At 38.4% G+C, this 22,176-nt stretch overlaps 1 protein-coding gene across 2 annotated transcripts in view; it reads right to left on the minus strand.

Annotated features, from left to right (window-relative positions):
* mlxip (MLX interacting protein) overlaps nucleotides 1–17,886 on the minus strand; it is a 59,046-nt gene extending 41,160 nt beyond the window's left edge. For both annotated transcript variants that reach the window (XM_028823956.2, XM_028823954.2), the window contains exon 1: nucleotides 17,362–17,886. In XM_028823956.2, coding sequence (XP_028679789.1) covers nucleotides 17,362–17,675 — 314 coding nt within the window. In that variant the 5' untranslated portion in view covers nucleotides 17,676–17,886. The remainder of the gene's footprint in view (nucleotides 1–17,361) is intronic.
* Nucleotides 17,887–22,176: the final 4,290 nt, after the last annotated feature.

Below are 22,176 nucleotides of genomic sequence, written 5' to 3' on the forward strand. Positions count from 1 at the left end.
TGGCCTGTTGAGCGCAATACATCCAACAAGTACACGAGGTGCTGCCACAACGGTAAAGTAGCTTTACCACCTTTGCGGGAGCTACCTGTGTCTTTACAACAGCTTCTTAAACAGCAAACATCAGAAGCTAAAAATTATCGTGAACACATTCGAGAATATAACCCTTCTCTAGCGTTTGCTTCCATGGGTGCACAGATAACTCAACCTCCTGGCCACGGACCATACTGTTTTAAAATACACAGGGAAATTTATCTCTCCACTATACACTAACACTTCTACCTCTCCAGGATATGGACAGTTGTATGTTTTTGACACAGCGCAAGCTACTGAAGTACGCTTACAAAAATAAAGCAAACTCTGCATGCAGCGAAAATTTACTTCTCCAGCTAGATTCCATGCTCAGAACCATCAACCCCTTCGCTAAATTATACAAACACATGCACGAAAACGCTCATTCCAATCCAATGTAGGAATGGTTTTCAAGGAAAACCCTAGGCAGGATTTACGATGATACAATGCCCCGACATGTCACACCGATGTTGCAGCGATTTTCATTGGAAAAGATGGCGAAACGCCTGCCAAAAGGGACATTTGCATCTATCCCATAGGCAACTCCTGTAAACAGATTTCCACGCTCAATTTGAATTGCGATCCTATGGTTTACCCACTTTTATTCCATTACAGAGACATTGGTTGGCACAAAGACTTACCACATGTTCCCGATAAAAGAACCGCCAAGCGAATAAGGCTTACTCAATGCCAATTTTACGCATACAGATTAGCAATGAGGAATACATTTAGTATTTTGCACTCCAGCGGCAAATTATTCCAAGAGTTCGTCGTAGATGGGTACATTAAAACAGAGGACACGCGTCTCAACTATCTCAGATTACATCAACAAGATCTGCGCATGGAACTATCAGACGCATTGCAAGCAAACGCTGAAAATAACAGCGTACATGTAGGCAAAATGATCATATTACCGTCCACATTTCCAGGAAGTCCAAGATACATACAACAAAACTATCAGGATGCCATGGCCATAGTACGTAAATTCAGAAAGCCCGATTCATTTATCACTTTCACATGTAATCCTACTTGGCCAGAAATTCTACATGCACACTGCGTCTTTCAAGAAGTATTTATTTCTTCTTGATTTCTGAATTCCTTTCTCACTTTTTTCCGTTCCTATTCTTACACCGCTGTATGCTACGGCGGGCATTGGCTAGTACATTTTATTTATTTAGAACCTTTCATATACTCAAACATCACAAAAAATTTAAAAAATGAGCAAAAAAGAAAAAGAAAAAAGATCAAAAATATTAGTTCCAAAATAACAGCAGCATAAAACACTAAATAAACATAAATGAAGGACAAACAAACAAAGCTTTAAATTATAATAAGGGACAGTAAATCAGAGTAAATCTACAACAATACAAAATACAATATGAAGAAATAACATGATTTATGATACAAACGCACAGCACATCATGTTGAGCATCTAGACAAAGAAGGTAAATGGGACTGAAGGTCGGGCCAAGTTAATTCATAACATTTATACTGTATCTTATGAGATGTGGTAGTTAAATCAGGGTACCCAGAAGAAAACCCCACAGAGTTATGGGGAGATAGTGTAAAACAGACAATGAACTGTTGAGGGATTTGAACCCAGGGACCTGGCTGAGAAACATCGCTTTCCACAGACCCAGCATAACGCTTTGGAGACGGGAAGATTGGTTTGTGTTACTCCACAACAGCAGTTACTGCATTCATACTGGTAACCATCACCAGACCCACAGAGCCTCAACTGCAATAATCTGTACACTTTGTGACCAACATTCAGTCAATTGGTTGGTCCCAAACGGGACCATGACCACAACTTGAGGAAACCCACAAGCAAATTCCATGTGGACAATGACCAGGCGTGCACTCGATCCAAAATAATGGATCCATGAAGAAACAGAATTGGCCTTTACACTAATGTTTGTCAAGCTTGTAACTACACCACAGAAATAGCCACGTGAACATAATGGCTGGTGCTTTTGCATAAAATTAGAAAGAACATATGACTTGAGCCACATTGATGCAATCAGATTTAAATTCTTTAAATTCTTTACATTTATATAGCACTTTTCTCACTACTCAAAGTGCTCTATACACAGGGAGGACCCGAGAAGCGAACCCACATTCTCCTTACTATTTCACACTTAAATCAACATATCAACTATTGACATAATTCAAACATAACTCTGAAAACACCTCAAAAGAGGGAAAATGTTATTTTATTCCCAAACAGCTATACCTATTTGAAAAGGTTCATTTTGGCTTTCTGCTTAGTCACTGCTCCAAGATATTCTAAAAGGCTTTCTTCTACCCTTTACTGTTCTCCAGCAGAAAAGGTAATGAGGTGATGCCTAGATTAAACTTCACTCAGTACCCTAAAAACACATACTCAATTCTGTTAAGCAGGTTCTCTGAGGGTTCTAATCAGCTCATATAAATTGTATAAATGATTTAATAAATACATGATTTACTAAGACAGAAGGCAGTTATACAGTGGGGGAAATAAGTAGTGAATGTGTCACTTGTTGCAGTAAATGTTTTTCCAAAGTGGCTATTTACATGAAATTCTCACCAGACATTGGTATTAACTCAAGCAATCCACAAGTATAATGAATTCACAACATTAAAGGCCATGAATAAAGGTATGTGTAATAAAGTGGAATGACTCAGGGAATAGGTATTGAACACACCAATTTAATACTTAGTGGAGAAACCTTTGTTTGCAATGGCAGTTTCAAGACACTTCCTGTATGTAGAAACTTATCAGTTGATGTGCCCAGGTATGACTTTGACCCACTCTTCTAAAGTGATCGTCTTTAAATCTTGACAATTACGGGGGCCCTCTTGTGAACGCGGATCTTTAGTACCTTCCACAAATGTTCAATTGGATTTAAGTCAGGTGATTGAGTGGGCTGTTCATTCTTTCTTTACAGGAACTGTCATAATCAAGTCTAAAATAAAATATATGTATTATTTGCTAATATATATAATTTATATTCTTATTTTGAACAAGTGATTATATGGACAATGACAGCATATATGCTAAAGAGCACAAAAACTCCCCTAAATTTTTCTTCCCCTATAATGGACCCTATGTAAATAGGATAATTGGCTTTCCATCAAATTAATCTAAAGCAGTAAGCAAGTACCTGTGTAGTATTATAGATCTGCCAAAGTAAACTAAGATAAACCTCATCAGAGAAGTTGAAACTCAACCGGCACCTTACTCGTCAGGGTTATCCTATTTTTAGAATGCAGTTAGAATTTCTTCCAGCTTCTGACAGGCTGGATAACTCACAATAGAAACTCTGTTTACTACTGCACAAAAAAATGCTCCATATTCATAGCTGATGAAGTGACAACTGACATGTGGGGTATATCAATAGTACTTTAAAATCAGATACCAAGTCACTCTAAATTATACTATAAACATGAACCGTGCACCTTTCACATTAGACCCTTGCACTTTAGTATTTGCGTTCATGACATCTCTGTAAAAATAAATAACTCTGCAAAAGTGTTTTTCATTAGCTAATATGACTCAAATCATTCAACTAAAATGTGGCACTAACCTAAAAAGTTCCTCATGAGGAGCCAATAACTAACCAATAACTGAACACATTTCCCACCAGTAAATACTGTACATACAGACAGCTTCACCCAGGTCTCCACATCTAACATTTAGGTTTATAGCACTAGACCTGATTACATTTAAAAATGGCAAAAAATTCTGTTATAATTAACTGCACAATTCTTTGCCACTGTAACAAGTGTTTTCAATAACATTTACCAGTAATTTAGATACTCTTTTATAAACCCTTGTTAAATTAACAAAGTGTTTACCACAAAAAAAAAATCCAGATCTGTCCCACATTAAAACTTCACAAAGTCATTTTGCCACAAGTTGCATTTTATAGCCAGCTGGTTAAGAGAATGACAGGCTGTTGGTACTAAGCGCATAAAAAGAATCCTCAAGTTAAAGCCTTCCAATATCAACACCTCTTTGTGCCTTAAAATTTTAATTACAAAATTTAAATTCAGTTCAACAAACCATTACAAATTCTGAAACTCCCTGTTCATTCACTTACATCTTTACTCAGTACCTATCACACCAACAACAAATGGCAATCACCAACTATATTATTTCTGTACTGAAATACTGCTACCTTAGGTCTGTATTTTAAGGATAATAAACAAAATTGGTCTAGGGGAGAGGGTGGTTATCCACACTCATTTCATCTTCACTGAAGGCTTTCCTCTTCCCCTGTATTGTTATGAAATGTTGATTTTAAATATATTTTGCAAATTCCTGTGTGACTGCTCCCAACAGTCAGGCCCATGACCTTAGCAACAATAACATAAGAAAAAAAAAATATAGAAACTCTACTGATAGTAAATCATTCTTCTCTGTAAACTGTAAAAGTAACAGTCTGGATTACAGCTGGTCTTTGGTACAAATGCAAAACATATTCTGTTTATGACACAACAGTTTTCAACTCAGCGTTTCTTTGTGTATCACCAAACTGTGGAAAAGTATAAACTGTATAAAAATCCACTGGCAGAAATTACATCCAAGGGCTGCATGCAAAATACATTGTTCATCAAATCTGACCATGCCTTGCCTTTTGTACAACTCAAGGTTAAAATTATGTTGGCTGTGCTTTTCAATAGTATTAGTAGTTAACATAATCCGGTTTATAACCTGGTGATGATAAAGGGGACAAAAAGAATCAGAGATCCATAACCCCACAAAAAACACCATTACGCTTCCCACACTGGCTGTACAATCTTGCTATAGCTATATATATCACAGTTTTTCTTTTTTTCTGAACTTATTCAGTACTTATTTATTTACAGAGCCTCTGTAAAAAAACATATTTCTCCCTGGGGACAAATAAAGTTCTATCCAAGTGTAAAAGATTACCGGGGACTGACACTGATTTTTATTCTGGGACAAATTTAATTACATTGCGTGCAATAGCTTAGCAAAATAAATTTATGTTCAACCTTCAATAGAGTTGACATAATATTGAAATTCCCACTTTCAATAGAATACTTTGAAAAGTGTTGATTAGATACAGTTTTAGATAGTTACTGGGTGTGAGGAATACATGCAAAATTAAAGATCAAAATTATTTTATTTAAAAAAAAAAAATCTGTAAAAGATAACTATATTCTTCTAGAAGGTTATGTACTACTTCTTCACAATGTTCTCCAATTTTCTGTAGGCTAGAACAGAGTTTTTCAAACTTTTTCTATGGCAACCCTGAAATGATATTCAAAATTCTGCTTGACACTGCAATATAGCAAACTATAATCCATTTTGGGTCACAACCCATAGTTTAAGAGATCCTGAGTTAGAGAATTAAATGTATGATTAACAGAACATGGTATGTGCATTAATCTGGTTGAAGGTAACACTAAACAATTTTCTGAAAAGTGGCTCTTTCTGAAACCCTTTAAATAAAGTCTATTATGAGCTTTCAAGGAAGGAGCAAACCACTAAAAGAAACACAAAACTTAATAGGACTGTAAACTAAGAACACATTTCAACATCAGTATGCATCAATAAATCATTATTTTTCACAGCGCTAATCTGCAATATATTCTGTTTTCTCTTGGTCTCTTTTTGACAAACATGATTTGCTTTAAAAGGGAGAATCAACACATGAACGATGTGATGTGCAAGACAGGTCCGCTGACCAGGCATCTAAAAACACAGCGCACCTAATCAAGAGGGGTTTCAAAGTGATGAAGTAAAGTTTCACTGCAATTTATACCTGAAAAACAAACTTTTGCCAAACAACACCCCCAACCCAGCCCCCCAATCAGCATTACTGTGTTGAACGCACAGCTGTAACATTCTTATGTACTAAAAACAAAAGGCATTCCTAAAGGATTTCAAGTCCCAGTATCATATTTCAACATGTTACTTAATATAGAATTAAACAAATTATTCATGTGGATATTTATAACCTCTAATAATGCATACTTTGCTCTAAAGTCATCTTGGCAAACTGTAATTAGTATTATCTCATAGCATTCTTTAGAATGTAAAAAGGCTGAACTTGTATATCAAAGACATGCTGGTTGCAAGGTACATTCGTAAAATGCTAGATAGATACAAATTTATTTGTCTCTAAGAGAAATCTGGCTTTTTACAGAAGCTATTTAAAATAAATCCATAACAACTAGTAGATAGGTAAGTAAGCAAACAAACATATACACACACACACACACACACACACACACACACACACACGCACGCACGCTTTGGTCTGAACACACATCAGAACAACAATAAAGCAAGAAAAATAAAAAGAACATACCCACCACACCATTACACCACCACAAGCCTAAACTATTGACACAAGGCAGGATGGATCCATGCTTTCATGTTGCCAACCCAACCATCCGAATGTTGCAGCAGAAATCCAGGCTCATCAGACCAGGCAACGTTCTTCCAGTTATCTATTGTCCAATTTTGGTGAGCCCTTGTGACTTGTTGCCTGTTCTTAGCGGACAGGAGTGGCACCTGGTGTGGTCTTCTGCTGCTGTAGCCCATCTGCTTCAAGGTTTGACGTGTTGTATCCAGAAGAGCATCTCTGAACACACCTCAGTTATAATGAGTCGTTAATTGAGTTACTGTTGCCTATCAGCTCGAACCAGTCTGGCCATTCTCCTCTGACCTCTGCCATCAACAAGCCATTTTCACCCAGAGAACTGCCACTCACTGGATATTTTTCCTTTTTCTGTAAGCCCTACAGATGGTCGTGTGTAAAAATCCCAGCAGATCAGCAGTTTCTGAAATACGCAGACCAGCCTGTCTAGTACTAACAACAATGATATGTTCATCAAAGTCACTTCAATCACCTTTCTTCCCCATTCTGATGCTTGGCTTGAACTTCACCCATGTGATTGGCCAATTACATATTTGCGTTAACAAGCAGTTGAACAGATGAACCTAATAAAGTGACCAGTAAGTGTACGTGCTGAGTGAGGCAGACTATAAATAGCAAGGTTTTTTGTTCAATATACACCTCTAACCAGTACAGTGTCGATTAAACTCTGTATTACACCTGCAAAAAATGTTTGCTCTTGAGTAACTGCCAAATTTTGGATAAAAGTTGGTTCATCCCTATTCAGATTTTTCTTTTTAACAAGAAAAAATCAAAAAATTCAAAGCAAAAACAAAAAAAAAAATACACATATTCACACATATGTATATACACACTTACAGTATTTACTGCTTTAAAAGGAATTTTACTGTAGGCGATATGAAACTCAAAATACTAGCATAGCAAAAAGACTGCTTTAAAAAATTGCCAAAAAAAATTTAAATAAATAAATAAAAAAGCAAATCCCCATAAGCAGTATGATTCAAATGAGTACGCTTGGCCGTGAACTCTCCCAAAATGACGAGGAAGGCAATCTGCTGTGACCCATTCAGCCTCCTGCTCAAAAATGAAGAGCTTGTTTCCAACCATGACTAGATGCAAATTTAGAAAAGACCTCAACTTTGTTATCAGACAAAGCAAATTAATAAGCTTATAATAAAACATGCAATAAACTCAATGAACATGCATCCAACACCAACTTATCAAACTTGATTTTCTTGTGTCTAGTGCTTGGCAACCACACCCAGTGAGCATAAATTCTACTTAGATGGCAAGGAAAACTATTGATGTAAAATTGTCATTCCCAACTTGCTACAGTTTTGAATATATTAAGCACTGCATAACACATTACATTCCAGTGCTGCTTTAAGATTCTGAATCACCCACGTGACACCTATTAATACTTCACCTCCAAAGAGGCAGATGGATTCAGAACCAGTTTTCTGTCAAAAGCCACTATTGGTATACTTCTGCTTCAAAAGCTTTTGTATTTGTGCTTAAAATTTAATAGTTTAGTTTGCTGTCATACTGCAAATTTTAAGCATATTTATTTGTTGAGCTCACACTTCATAAATGGACCAGATGATGTTGCCTAACAGACAGAAATTGGCAGAAGTTGATTTTATCTCAATTATTTTCTTAACCACTCCATGCTTTACTGATAGGCTTAAAAAAATCTAAACAAAGATCAAAGGCAAGTTTGTCACAACTGGGGTAGCAACATGTTGCAAATAGCCAGTACAATCACTATACACGAGATCAAGGCTAGGTAAGGCTAATATATGACAATTCACATGCTGTAACATTTTGTGAACTACCTTATGGGAACTCAAACAACAACAACATTTATTTCTACAGTGCATCTTCACACACAGGATGTAATTCAAAGTGCTTTACACATTGTCATAAATGCACTTGCCAAAAAATTAAGTTAAATTAGATAAGAATAATAATGAATAAATAACAAAAAAAAATAAATCAATATGGGCTTGTATAAGATAAATACATAAAAAAGTAGAAATGTAGAGTCCTTATATGTAGCATCCTAGTTTAAGTCACTAGAGAGAAGTACGATATTAAGGTCAGGTAGCCTTATCAAATCAAATGTCAGCAACTAAATTATAATAAGTCACTAACCCATTTAAGCCTAAGCACCAAGCATTTTATGAACTTGCATGTGTAATCACAGTGTATAAAAGAAATTTCAGAATTATATAAACACACATAGGAATCCATATCACAGAAAAGTTTGTTAGTTCTTTCTCATAACAGCTTTTAATGCTGGAAAGGTTGTGCTGTCAGATCCCACGCCAAAGGAGTGCTGCATTAGAAACAAAATCTAGAACCATTGCGGAAAAAAAGAAGGCTTAACTGATCTTTTAACATATTCATTAGTTAGTTATTGCTTTTGCATTTAGCAATGCCAATAATTCATAAAACACTTCAGTAACTCTCCCACTTTACTTCTCTTTCCTTTCTCAGTACATGGGGGTTCCTGGCTACTAGTTACTGTATATTCAAGGTAACTACAGGACCACACTTGTCTTTAAGTAACACTACAATTGATTTAAGCATAGTTTATTTATCATATTTTTACAGTCTAAGACAGGGAGCAACATGCAGTTTATTCAGAGGGCTATCGTTATGTTGTCTGAAGAAAGACAAAACTGAAAATGATCACGATCAGAAGTTGAAACAAATGTTGAAAACCAAACCCAGCTCTGTAAGAAAAAGTGTGCCCTATATTTTGTCTAGCCAGAAAATTCAGACAAAGAAAGCACACATCAACAAGAGAAGTTTTTTTTTTCTCTGTAATATCAGATAACTAGGTGATCAGACATTCATTGTGTCTCAGCAGTTACGTCACGTGCGGCACACTTCCACTCAACTTCCAAAGTAAAATTGTGCAACTCCTCTGCAAAACGGCAACTCTTGAAAATGGTAGCAAAAATAAACTTTACAGGGCAGAAATGAATTTAGCATACTTCAAAACACTCTGATGGAAACAGATGCCCAGTAGAATCAGAAAAAAAAAAAAAATCTGCTGTATACCATATGGCTTCACCAAAAAGCCTAACCTAATGATTAAAAAATAAAATCTGTAATACACAAGAAAACAGGATGGCTGGCTTCTGTTTAGAACTTTAATTTATCCTCTCACAGGTGGAACAGTTTAATACTATCAAAACTTGAATGCTTTGTGGATGAATTTGCGCTGGGTTCAAGTGATGAGCTTTGCTTACAGTACAGTGCTCTCATAGCCCTTTCCTCATGTTCACAGGGTGTTGATGTACATCTCAGCTCACTTTAGGCGAAGGTTCTTTGTTGTGTCCTCTGATGTTAAGGAAAATCTGGCACAGAGTTTAGACTCAAATTTCTTTATGGAAGTAAAATGACCTGTCCGAAAAAAAGCTCATAAACTAGCTAGCTCAAAAATCTGATAGGCGAGACAAAAGTTCCAGCCCTATAACAGAATGTAAGAGTTTCTTGGTGCCAGAGACAGTTTTAAACCACAGAGAATAAAGAACATTTGAAAAACTTAATTAGAACATGCCATTCAGCTCAGCAGCATGCCAATCCTATCTACCAAATTCCATCCATCCTTCCATTATCCAACCTGCTATATCCTAACACAGGGTCATGGGGGTCTGCTGAAGCCAACTACCAAATTCCTCCAAAACAAAGTCAAGTTCTAAATGTCCCAAAGAGTCTTACGGTCTGCTACAATACTTGGTAACTCATTCCATGTGCCTATAGTTCTCCATTTGCAGGAAAGCATGTACCTTGTATTTCCAGGAAGGTGTAGCTTCTGTTGACTGGACTAAAGTCCATTTCCAGGTACAAGCCTATGCCTGCTTGTACATGCAGGAATATGCTGCATCCAACAGTGTAACCAAGAGTTCAGTTTGTGGTTATGAGCTTAAGAAGACCAGCGGCCTTTTGGTTTGGAGACATTACCTCATGTTTGAGTTAACCTCCAATAATGAGATGAAATTCAGAAAACAAGTAGGCCGAAGAGTAGGGTGGCTGAAGAGCCCAGTGTCCTTCATAAATGAGGGTTTGGGGGAAGAGTAGCTGCATGTCTGGTCTTTCAGCAGAGAAGGTCTTGTGTGCAAGTGAAAAAATAACCAACTGCCTACTCCTTCCTACAGAAGCAACGGTCCAGACTTATGACAGGTACCTTCAGCAACCAAACACATTTTCAACTAAACATTTAAATATCATTCACTGTATTTCCCAAGTGGCAGCGCAGTGGTTTCCACTGCTGCCTCACAGCTCCACAGTCCAGGTTTCAAGTCCATTCTTTGTTTGTGTTGAGTTTCTCATCAATACTCCTCCGACACCCTGAAGCCATGTGTTGACTAACGGGAAACTTCAAACTGAGCCAAGTATGTGAGAGTGCCTTGTGAAATACTAGCACTTGGAGTTATGGCCTGCTTTGTACCTGATGTTACCGAGATGAGCTCACTAAAACCATACATAAGGATAAAAATGGTTGGAAAAACCGGAGATGAATGGAAAAATACACTGATCTTTTATTAGAAAGGATTTTTTTCCTTACTAGTTCATTTTGCAAAAGAGAGATATGTGCTTTGTTTGAAATTGGTCAGCCAGAAGAGAGAAAATAAACCTGCCCTACTGTGGAGAAGACGTTTACACTCCAACACCCATTAATAATTAAGTTGTAATCTTCATTAACAAATATTTTTCAAGTGTCTGCTATTGTTTATGAAATGAGTGATAATTTGCATTTTTAAATATACTTCACGAGGGGGGAAATGGTAATGGTGATCATCACAACTTTTGTCTCATTGAGTAACAGTGACTGACAAGCTTGGCACAAACAAAAGCCAAATTAAAAAAGGCAGACCTCACATCTTAAAGGAAATGACCCCAAAGAATTTGCTAAAACAATTTAATAAATATCCTAAAAGTGCAAGACAAGGGCCACAACAGCTAAACTTGAGGGCACCGAGAGCAAAGCTGGTTTAGCTGTTGGCAAATTCCAGTAGTGCTGTTATATTCTGATGAATGCCTTTTCATTTACAGCATTGCCCTGGTGTCCTCATGTTTGTCTAAGTTGCTGTACAGGAAGATCAACAATTTCAAAATGCCGTTGAATGCATTGAGTAATAACTATTTTTTTTTTTAACCATAATTTTATTGCATTAGTAAATGATAAAAAGTAAAACTATTTCTACTACACACAAAAACAAATGAGGTAAACTCTGCATACACATTGGACACTCTGTTCTAGACATCGATGCCATGTTTACAACTGAAGAAAAAACATTTATATAAGGCAACATGAACGGTACAAAAACAAACTGTTTATATCTTAAATCCAGAAAATGAATTGGTGCTCCATTACACTAAACTCCTGCAGCATGTTTTAACGAATCAAAAATCCAAAATATAAAACATACCCATAGCTATATAATGCCCTTTGTTTCACATATACACTGAACATCTCATTAGTCTCTTAAAAGGCTGCTCTGCCATTTAATCATTAAATCTGACAAGCTGCAATTTCATACAGTAATCTAGCAGGCACCCCCTTTCAGGAAAAACTACAAGTCACTGCAAAGATGTGCCACGCTACGTAAAAACATTTTAAAAAAAGAAACACTTTACAAACCAGAGTGCAATTTATACAGACATAAATCCCATACTGATTCAATTCCCAAAACATATGACTGTCATCAAACGTAACATGATTACGCTGAATAAGCCCCGTTACTGAGGCTATGCAGCTGTTTAGCTCAGTTTTTTCAAATGTTTGTTACAAAAAAAAAAAAAAAAAGAAGTTTACTTTGACAGCAAAAGCACAATGTGGGAGCCAGCATGAATTCTAGGAGGTTCAAAACACGCACATTAAGTACCAATGATCACAAAACCTTATCTGACAGAAAAGACGGTAGGCAGAATTCTCCATGTCACATACTGCACTTAAAGAAACAAAATCCCAAACTTCACCACTTTTATTGGCATTACTATTAATCATTTTGAATATTAGACTAATTTGTTTAATAATATCAATGAATACTGGCTCGCTCTCTGGCACTGGTGACTTTATTACTATTTGCAAATGATTTCCATTTTTAATTCATATATATTCAAAGCCCTCAACAAAAAAAAACACTTCAGTATGCTCAAAATACTGAGGAGGTTATATCACGTACAAAGGGAGACTCCTTACTAAAAATTGTCTGTGAATGCAGGAATAACAATTGTTTTGGTTTTACGCTCATTAAGTAAAGGAACTACAAATACCCGGTAACTATGGAACAAAGTGCTTATGTGCAACGTTTGCCATATGTTAACATTTCCTAATACCCAAATGGCCATAATCTTTCCTGCCCTTGAAGCAGAAAAAAAAACACACAAAAATGCACACATAAGTGTATAGGCCATCTGAAAAGCACAATTCACATTTCGAGTGAGACTACCACTCATGCACAGTCCCAATTAAGCACACTATGTCCCTCCAATCAGAAGAGCCTGTTTACAGGATTAGCCCACTTCAAAACAGTGCCTTTGTACACAGGCTAATCCTCTACATCGGTCAAATGCAATCACACGTAATGCACGGACATTTGAAAAGAAACTCATCAGAAGAGGAAACAAACAAGTTAGCAGGAACATTGTACCATAATTTTGTTAAGAATTACAGCATGAGACAAGGTCATAAGTCTGATTTATCCTAACAAGCAACAGGGCTCAATTTGATCCTTGGTCTAAGTGACGGATAGTAAACCACACCACAAAGAGGCTACACCATTTGCAACACTGGTGATGCTAACTCCTAACTAGTTAGAAATGCTGTGATACAGAATCCCCCTCGGCCAGATTACTTTGACAGAATACGGTGCCATATTTAACAAAACACGCATGCGTCTCAGATTTTTGTACCTCCCAAGAGATCAAATTAAACCAAGTTCAATAAGACTCATTAACTGGCATTCTCAGATTAAGGGATTGGTTGCAATGACAATCAGCAGTCCTCCAGGACAACCAAGGTGGACCACTGCTTAAGAGCGAAATCTTTGACAGTATTAGTGCCTACTTCCACCCACAGTGTTTGGCATCATAATGACCAATCACAGTGACAAGGCAATGTAAGCATCATGATGCAAGGCAAGGCCAATTGCAAAATAAATACACCAATCTGATGATGTGAAGCAGCAAAATAGAAAATGTTAGGTATTGTATTTAAATGACAGCAATGAAGAGAACTGTGAAAAGGTTGCCTGTTAATCCTCAAACTGTAAACCAACACTGAGTGCATTTACACGCACACTCAAACAGACTGAGGTGAATAACCTCATTAAAGCAGAAACCAGCTTTCTTAAACCAAAACAAAAAAAAAATGTGCGCTTAACACAGGCAAGTAGTCTGGAGTTCTTCTTTGGCAAAGCACTCCAACGTCGTTCTCACTGCACTGGCATTATTGTATGTACCATCTTAGGGTGCTGTGATTGCATTACTTGTAGAGTATTTGTTATTTGTGTAGTAAGTGTACTTAAATGTTTGTATTCAACTTGGTATAATTATTGCTGGGCTACTGGTAGTTGAATTTCCCTCAGGATCAATAAAGTATCTATCTATTGTGGAATATCAGCCCGGACACAGACAGACAACAGGACACACAGAAGAAAGAAAGAAAGAAAGAAAGAAAGAAAGAAAGAAAGAAAGAAAGAAAGAAAGAAAGAAAGAACTGTTCATATATTGTTAATTTTCCAGATAAGTCTATAATATAATGCAGAGGTTCCTGTGCGAGTCAGTGATTGATTGCCTGTGCCCATCAGTCTCCATCTAACAGTATGCGGCTGGACCTAATGAGTGTGATGTTATAAAGACACCTTACCTTCTAATGTCCTTCAGCCTAAGTGGAGAGACCTGGCAGGTAAAGCATCTAGAACATGGCACTCATTACCAATTCTTATCAGTTCTTGATGAATAGACCTCTGTATATTCTTATTTTACTAGGTACTTAAGTAAGTTAATTATTAGCAGCTTTTCAATGATAAATGAATTTTAGGACCTGCACAAACAGTAATTGTCAAATGATAAGACCCACTACAAGAATCAAGTGGAGGAATAAAGAAACAGGAGACAGCAACACGACTGACATCATCTGGGATTAAGTAGATGAGTTAACCTCAAACTTAGCCAAATTCTAAGTTCAGGAATATCAGTAATGGTTTTTGTTCCCACCATTTCCTAAGTTAGACGCCAATACTTTATTAAGCATAAACTTTAAAATATAAAGAAATAGTAAATCAAGTTTAATTAATGAGCTTCTCCAAGGAAGCATAATGACGCAACTTTCATTTCAGCATTGTGCTTATGGCGCAGGATGCACCGTTTTATGCTTGATTCGCTTAACTGCACTTGCTTACTAACCCCGACACTTCATAGGTCCACCTGTGAAGCTCCGTCAGCGCTCACACTCAAACTGCACTGCAAAACCTCTTGAAAATGAACCTCTTGCACACACTGACCGAGTCATTCCTGAGAGTGGGACTCTTCTGTGCCTGCTGCAGTGTCAACTCAGACGTTCCCTAAACCTCCAGGCCAGAGGTTCTCAAGTTCAGCCCTAGGGTCCCCTGTGGCTGCAGAGGTTACTTCCAATCAATTTCACAACCCGGGGGGGGGGTCACTCTTCCTTTGAATGGCTCTCATTGTTAAATAAGCTGACCTTTTCCTCCCCCTCTCTTATTTGACATGTGGGAAAGTGCAGCAGCAGTGGCATGAGATTTACATGTATAAGAAATTGAGAAATGTGGGTTTTGTCATACCCTTACATGATTAACTCTCTTGAATTGACCTTTTCTGTGAAGATTGTGCTGTAAGCTATGTCCAAATAGAGCAGACACCAGTGCAAGTAACACTGAATAATAAAGTGCAACCGCTTCAGTGTTACTACCTTCTGGGCTTATTAAACAAGTAACAGCTATTAAAACAGAAGCTTAAGAGAAGAAAATATTAAAAAGCAAAAATAATGAATTCTTACCTAACACACAAATAAAAATCAGCAAACATTTGGATAACCAGCCTGTAATTTCTGGATTAACACAAAAGACAGAGACTGGCAAATAACTGCTCACTCATGGCAGGAAGTCAACAAAAAGAAGAACCTGGCTGGGCAGAAAACCTGCAACCACAGACCACCATGGACGGACTTCCAATTTTTTTGTTGTTGTTTTTGTTTTCTTTGTAAAATACAGTATTGCACTCTGAAATATTATCTTAACACCATTGATTGCATGTTGGTTAGAAATTCAAGTAGGAATTTCAGTGTACATAGTTCCACTACTGAAATTGCAGCTGGCTAGCCAAACACTAAGCTACTACAAGACTGAGACTGTCTGAATCCCCTCTCTTTCAACTTACTGGGTTCCATGCAACATCATGTTAATAAGCATTTTTTTTAATTGTATTACTGACTGACACCATTATCCAAGGTAACTAACAATATTTGAGATACAAATTGGCTACGTCTGGGTTTTTCCAAGTACAGGCGGATGAAGTGACTTGCTCAAAGTTGCACAGTGTCAAGGATGGGATGTGAACCATTACTTTAGTTGTCCAAAGCCTTAACCACCACAACACATTACCTGCCATTAACATGAAGGTGCAAAGAGAACACAAGCCAACATGACCCCTTTGATACCTAACTGTGTTAATCATTAAGTGGACACAAAAACAACAAAAAAAAATCTAACAAAAATACTGGAATGACTTACTGACACCGTAGGGGAGTAGAAAGAACAAGTGCCGTTTTAAAAAGTCATCTCATTAATTTGAATAGTAGAATATTATTTAGTAACTGGTTTGAAAGAATACCTGCAACCAATACAAAGGTGCAAGCGGAGTGACAAAAGCAGGCTGGGGATTAACAGTAATCAGAAAGCGTCAGCTCTCTCTCTAGTATCAAGCAAGCGTGCTGAAATTTGTATTTTAATCAACGCTTTGGATAAAAGTGCCTGCCAAATAAATGCAAAAAAAAAAAATAAAGGTTCATCAGAACAAAAAGGGGAAAATGTACGAGTGGTTTTAATATTCAAAATGGCCAAACAAATTAAAATTTGGCCAACAAGTCTTTGTTTCCAGAGACAAAGAAAAACTGTCATCGTGCACGGGTCTCGCAGCGTTCCTAACGTTTAAGGCGCAGGAAAGTGATGGAGACCGAGTGACAGCGACTTCGACCGGTTTCTAAAAGAAGACCTCACTAAGAGGTAAGCACGGCGAGTTAAATAAATAAACAGAGCGAATGCTTGTGCATCGAATGCCTTGCAGCTATAAAAAGGAGCAGCTGTCATTTATGCCGATGAGGTCTCGCAGAACAAAAGGATTGGCGGAGCGTTGTGTGGTTTGCCAGTCCAGGGTCAAATTCAATGCATATGTCGGGCGTTTCGACCGCCAATTCAGTTCATTCAAATCATTATAACTCATATAAGGATTAGACAGTACAAGAGAACAATTACTAGCAGAGCTCAACTATACAGGAAAGCAAACTGGACTAAAAAGCGACGTGCAGAGTTGACGCTTTCGCTTTCAAGCAGGCGCCACTCTGCCACGCGCGTCGCTTCCGAACTTGGGATACGAAAGAGCGCGCAGCCTCAGCCGACCTCGGTCACGGCTCGGTAGACAAAACCGTTCCTTCCGACGTGTTTGCAACGAGAGACAAAAGGCGCTGGGGTGTCTGCTTTCTCGAAGGGCGTCTGACGTCGACGCTTTCGAAGCTATCTCGTGCCTGCTAGAAATTCGACTTGTGCTTCAGGGTCAGTGACAACAAGGGAGGAGGGGTGGGGGTGGCGAAGAAAGTTTCACTTCTGTCCGACAACAGTAGTCCACAGAGCCCCGAGTGCCCCCTACCCTTCTATCGACCCCTTACCTGTACGCCAAAGTCATGCACTCGAAGAGCTTGGTGAGGGATGCGTCTATAGAGAGGTGAGAGGAACTCGCTTTTCCAAAACAGTATGTCTGACAAGTCTGCTTGTTGACTGTATCGAAGTCGTAGCCTTTTTTGGGAGGGTGCTCGCTATGAGGAGAAGACACCATGAAGTGGCCGCTGTGGATGATTTGAGGCTCGTGGCCATCGGATCTCCGGAGCCCCAGGTTGGATTCTTCGACATCCGAGTCGTCGTCTTGGTCCTGTTTGTAACAAACAGGGACCCGGTGGCATACCCGCATTTCGGCAGCGGCCATGGTTCTACGGGTCCCGTCGCGGTAAAACCGAAACCAATTCCTCTGTTAGTGGTAAGTAATGCACAAAAAAGTAAAAAACTACAATTATACTCCTAACACTGACGGGTGGCCTATAACAAAAATAATACTTCTCTCCATCGCACCGTCAGCCCTCTACTTCGCCCAGCAACCAAAGCTTTCCGAAGACGTCTGCCAGCCAGGCGAGTAGCTGCAGAGCTCTGGAGAGGGTGGGGCAAGACCGATGGAACGTCACTGGCAAGCGGAACAGCGATTGGACAGCACAGAAGTGACGCCCACTTAAGGGCAGCGCCGTAATAATGTATACAGCAACGGCGAACCCGACAATCGAAAGCTGCGTGAATTGTGAGTTGTCGCTGTAAAATTTCAAATAGCCTGAATAATTTAACCATATTAAATCAACCCTCTGCAATCCACGATTCGAACTTGGATTCTTTCTTTTATGTAATTATTTTTTCTCCTCCAAATGTGGAGTTTTATAATTAGGTAAAAAAAATGGATGGAATTGGCAATGGAAAAAAGGAAGGATTTTAGAACTGTACTGTAAATACTATATGGTCAAAGGTGTTAAAGTCACATCTGAACTATATTTATAAAAATGAATTGCAAGCTATACATATACTGCACTTGGCGGATTATGTTTTTTGGTTTTCACCTTCAATACCATCCAGCCATCCCTGTTAAGGCATAAGCTCAGAGATATGCAGATGGGTGAACCAGTGGTGTCCTGGATAGTGGTCTATCGGCCGGGCCGACCCCAGTTTGTGAGATTCAAGGACTATCCCTCTGATATGGATGTGCACAACACAGGAACACTACACGGAACCGTCCTGGCTCCTCTACTCACCTCCAAATACACATATAATACCAGGTCTTGTCACTTGCAGAAATTCTCAGACAACCCCACGCCCGTTGTTGCCAGCAGCAGCTCTTTGTTATCCAAACCAGAAGTTTTTGTATGTTCATGTGTGTGTGTGTTTGGGGGGGGGGGGGGGGGGGGGGGGGTCTGTGGGGTGGTTGGGTTGTTTTTATTATACTCATTTATTTTTGTGGTGTTTTGCAAATTTTTTATTCCAATAAACTATAAATTCTCTGTCTACCTACAATTCTGTACTTCTGGGGTGTACTAGTAAGGTGGATGAGACAGAGTACAGGAGTCAGGTGGGGAACTTGGTTTGAAAAACACTGGTCTAGCCCACTTACTGGTTTTCCTCCTATATTGCAAAAATGTCAATTAGCCCTGTATTTGTGAGTGTGACTGTAAGTGTGAGGGTCTCTATACACAAAGACGGAATGCAGTCCAGCCCAGGGTCAGTCTTCAACTTGTGCTCAATAGTAAGTTCAGTCACCCCATGACCTGTATATATAGTAATGCTAAATATGATTTGGAATAATCTGTTTCCATAAAAAATATACAAAATCATCAGTATAGAGGGCTCTCCATTTTAATCTAAGCCAAAACAAACATTAGTAAAACCGCTACCTCATATGTTTCATATAAAATAAAACCAAATAACATCAACAGTATTAATCTCTGATTTTACTTTCTACATTCAGAAAATGTATTACAATGTGGCGCATAATCTGTCACAAGATGGTATTTTTATAACTCATCCTTCAAATGAATGCCTTATCACTGTTTTTGCTCATAGCTGCTTTGCAGTATTTAGTCTAGACACGGCGCCCTCCCCAAGTACTCAGACAGCGAGGTTAAAATTGTTCTGTTAGCTGCCTGCTAAAGCAATTTGTATTTGAGCTGAAAAGCCGAAAGTGAGACTATTAAAGTTATTCTTTAAAATATCACATCAGTCACACTTTCTGGTGTTTATCTCCCCATTTGCCAAGCAGAGTGGCATACTGGCAACAGCGCTGAATCTGAAACCATAAGCTTAAATAAAACAGGATATGCCCTGTGTATACGCCAGTAAGTCAATAATTGTCCACACTTTGTGATTATTTTGTTTGGGTTGGCTCTATAGCTTTCCCTGTGTACATATGGAAACATGTGTGTCTGTGGTCACATTGCTAAAGTTTCGGCCTTGATCAGTCAGTGTCTCTTGTTGTTTCTTAGGAGTTAACATGGCCACTTTGCTCTCTATTTGAAGAAAAGAAGAGCGGCGAGTGGTGATCTGCTTTTTATGGGCTGAAGGGGTACCAGGGGCTGAAATTCTCGATGGCACATGGTACAGAGTAGACTTGCTCACTGTTGTTATTGGTAGTGCACATGGACTGGTGTTCAGCTCCTTCTTCATGTGTAACGCTTGTCCTACCATTTTTAAACTTCTCAATTCTTTCATAAACACTCTGCCGTGATAAAATATTGTCTCCATATCGTCCATATTTTGTCTCCAGTACACCTTCAGCCCATAAGAAGTGGATCACTGCTGGCTGCTCTCCTTTGATGAAAACTGAGACTGGAGCGGCCATGTTTACTCCTAGGAAACAACAAGAGATACTGACTGATCTGGGTCAAAACTTTACCACAGTGACCACAGACACACCACACTTCCTCATGTGCATGGGGAAAACTGTACAGCAAACCCAAAAAATAATCACAAAAATGTAAATAATTATCAACTTACCCTCATATATATTCAAGGGTGATTAAAAACATTTGAGCCTTAACCTGAAAAAGGGTCTTCAGCATCAGCAGTCTTGATTTGGTAGGTGGCCAAAGATCAGCTCCTGTATACTCAAGTTTGTGAAATATAAGTTTCTAGAATTTCTGGTTTATGGTGTATGTGTTTTTACTTCAAAACTAAGCTAACATGGAGGCTGAAAAACACAAAATCACATAATGCTACCACTGAAATTCTAATGCTAGACAATAATATGCCTTCTCACCTAGTCAACATCTACCAGGCCTCTATGTAAAACTTGGTTGTAGGAGGAGGTCTCTTAACAATAACCTAACATATGGATATTTCTCTTCACAAGTTATTAAATATGAGCAATGTCTGTGCACATTGGATGTCCAGAATGTTGACTCCTGGAATGAAGGATCACAATATGCAAGGAAAATCTTGAGTTTATGAATCCACATGGAGAAACTTTGTAAGCATTTTATAAGTGAGGATGAAATTCAGCTATATTACTCTGACCTGCAGTCTGAACAACTGAAAAAACAATGGAAGCTGGGCAGTTTCCCATAACCAAAATAAGTTCAAGGTCCAAGCCAGTGGCAGAACTTGAAATTATGTTGAGGGTGCCCATAATGATTCCATACCTCAGAAGGTCCACATAATTGGTCTCTATGATGTTGATTTTCTTTGGCATTTGTAACAGTTAATCAAGGAAAAGGTGTGAGAAAAGCCGTCAACCACCCATCTTTTGTTTCATGACCACTGTCCCATTCACTCTGCATGGACCACAATGGCTGTTCTGCAATCCTGGGAATTCAGAGAAATGCCACATTCACTGTGCGACTACTGCCTGTCCCCATCCTGAAGGATTAACCATTGAATATACAGTATGTGGGGTATATATATATATATATATATATATATATATATATATGCTATACAGTATCTGCTAGATAATACAAAGATTACATGACACGTGTTTTGCACTTACTGGGGCTTGTGATGTCTGAGATTCGAATCCCATAAGGGTATACAAAAATGCATACACTGGATGAGCCCCAATTAGGGTGAAACACATGTCATGTACGCTGTGTATTATTTGGCAGATACTGTATAGCATACCTATGATCTGCTTCTCACAACTGAGAGGATGTGGTGGAGGTCTGCAGACTGGCTGACCAACCACAAGCGTTACCTGGTTGGTAACCACACAAATAATCAGACTGCGATTCAGGCCAATATGCAGACACTTGGACTTGAACCCAGCATATGCAGGTTTAAAAAGAAGAACATCCAAATAATAAAAAAAGGCTTTATGACCAACACCTTCCGAACCCACATTATTAATTTCCTCCACCTGCTATATATTGCCTTTAATTCCTGTATGTCTAATCATTTTCTTCTGATGATGACACCTGGTTGGCTGTCGAAAGCTTAGGAATAAAAAACTATTTTAAGATACGTGACTCATTTTCTCCCTTTGTGGATCTCTAGCAACAAATATGCAAACCGTATCACAGACCTTCACCTCCACATATACACTGGATATCAGGGGTGGGCAGATTCAGTCCTGGAGGGCTGCACTGGCTGCAGGTTTTTGCTCCAACCCAAGTGCTTAGTAAGAAGCACTTATTGCTTAAGTGACACTTCAGCTTCATTTTAGTTGTCTGACTTGTTAAGATTTTGAACCCTTATTGCTTATTTTAGTCTTAAGCAGCTGTAGTCTTGGTTTTTATTTGCTCCTTATCAGCAATAAGTTGCAAGTGACAAAAGACGCCAGCATTTCTCCATTTAGCTTGTTTCCATTTACACTTGTGTGTATTTATCATGCACTACTGGGTTTAATTAAATACTTGGAAGGAAAGTGAAGAGAAAAAAGTGAAGGACTGAGAATTACACAT

Source organism: Erpetoichthys calabaricus, chromosome 18 (assembly GCF_900747795.2).
Source record: "Erpetoichthys calabaricus chromosome 18, fErpCal1.3, whole genome shotgun sequence".
NCBI lineage: Eukaryota > Metazoa > Chordata > Cladistia > Polypteriformes > Polypteridae > Erpetoichthys > Erpetoichthys calabaricus.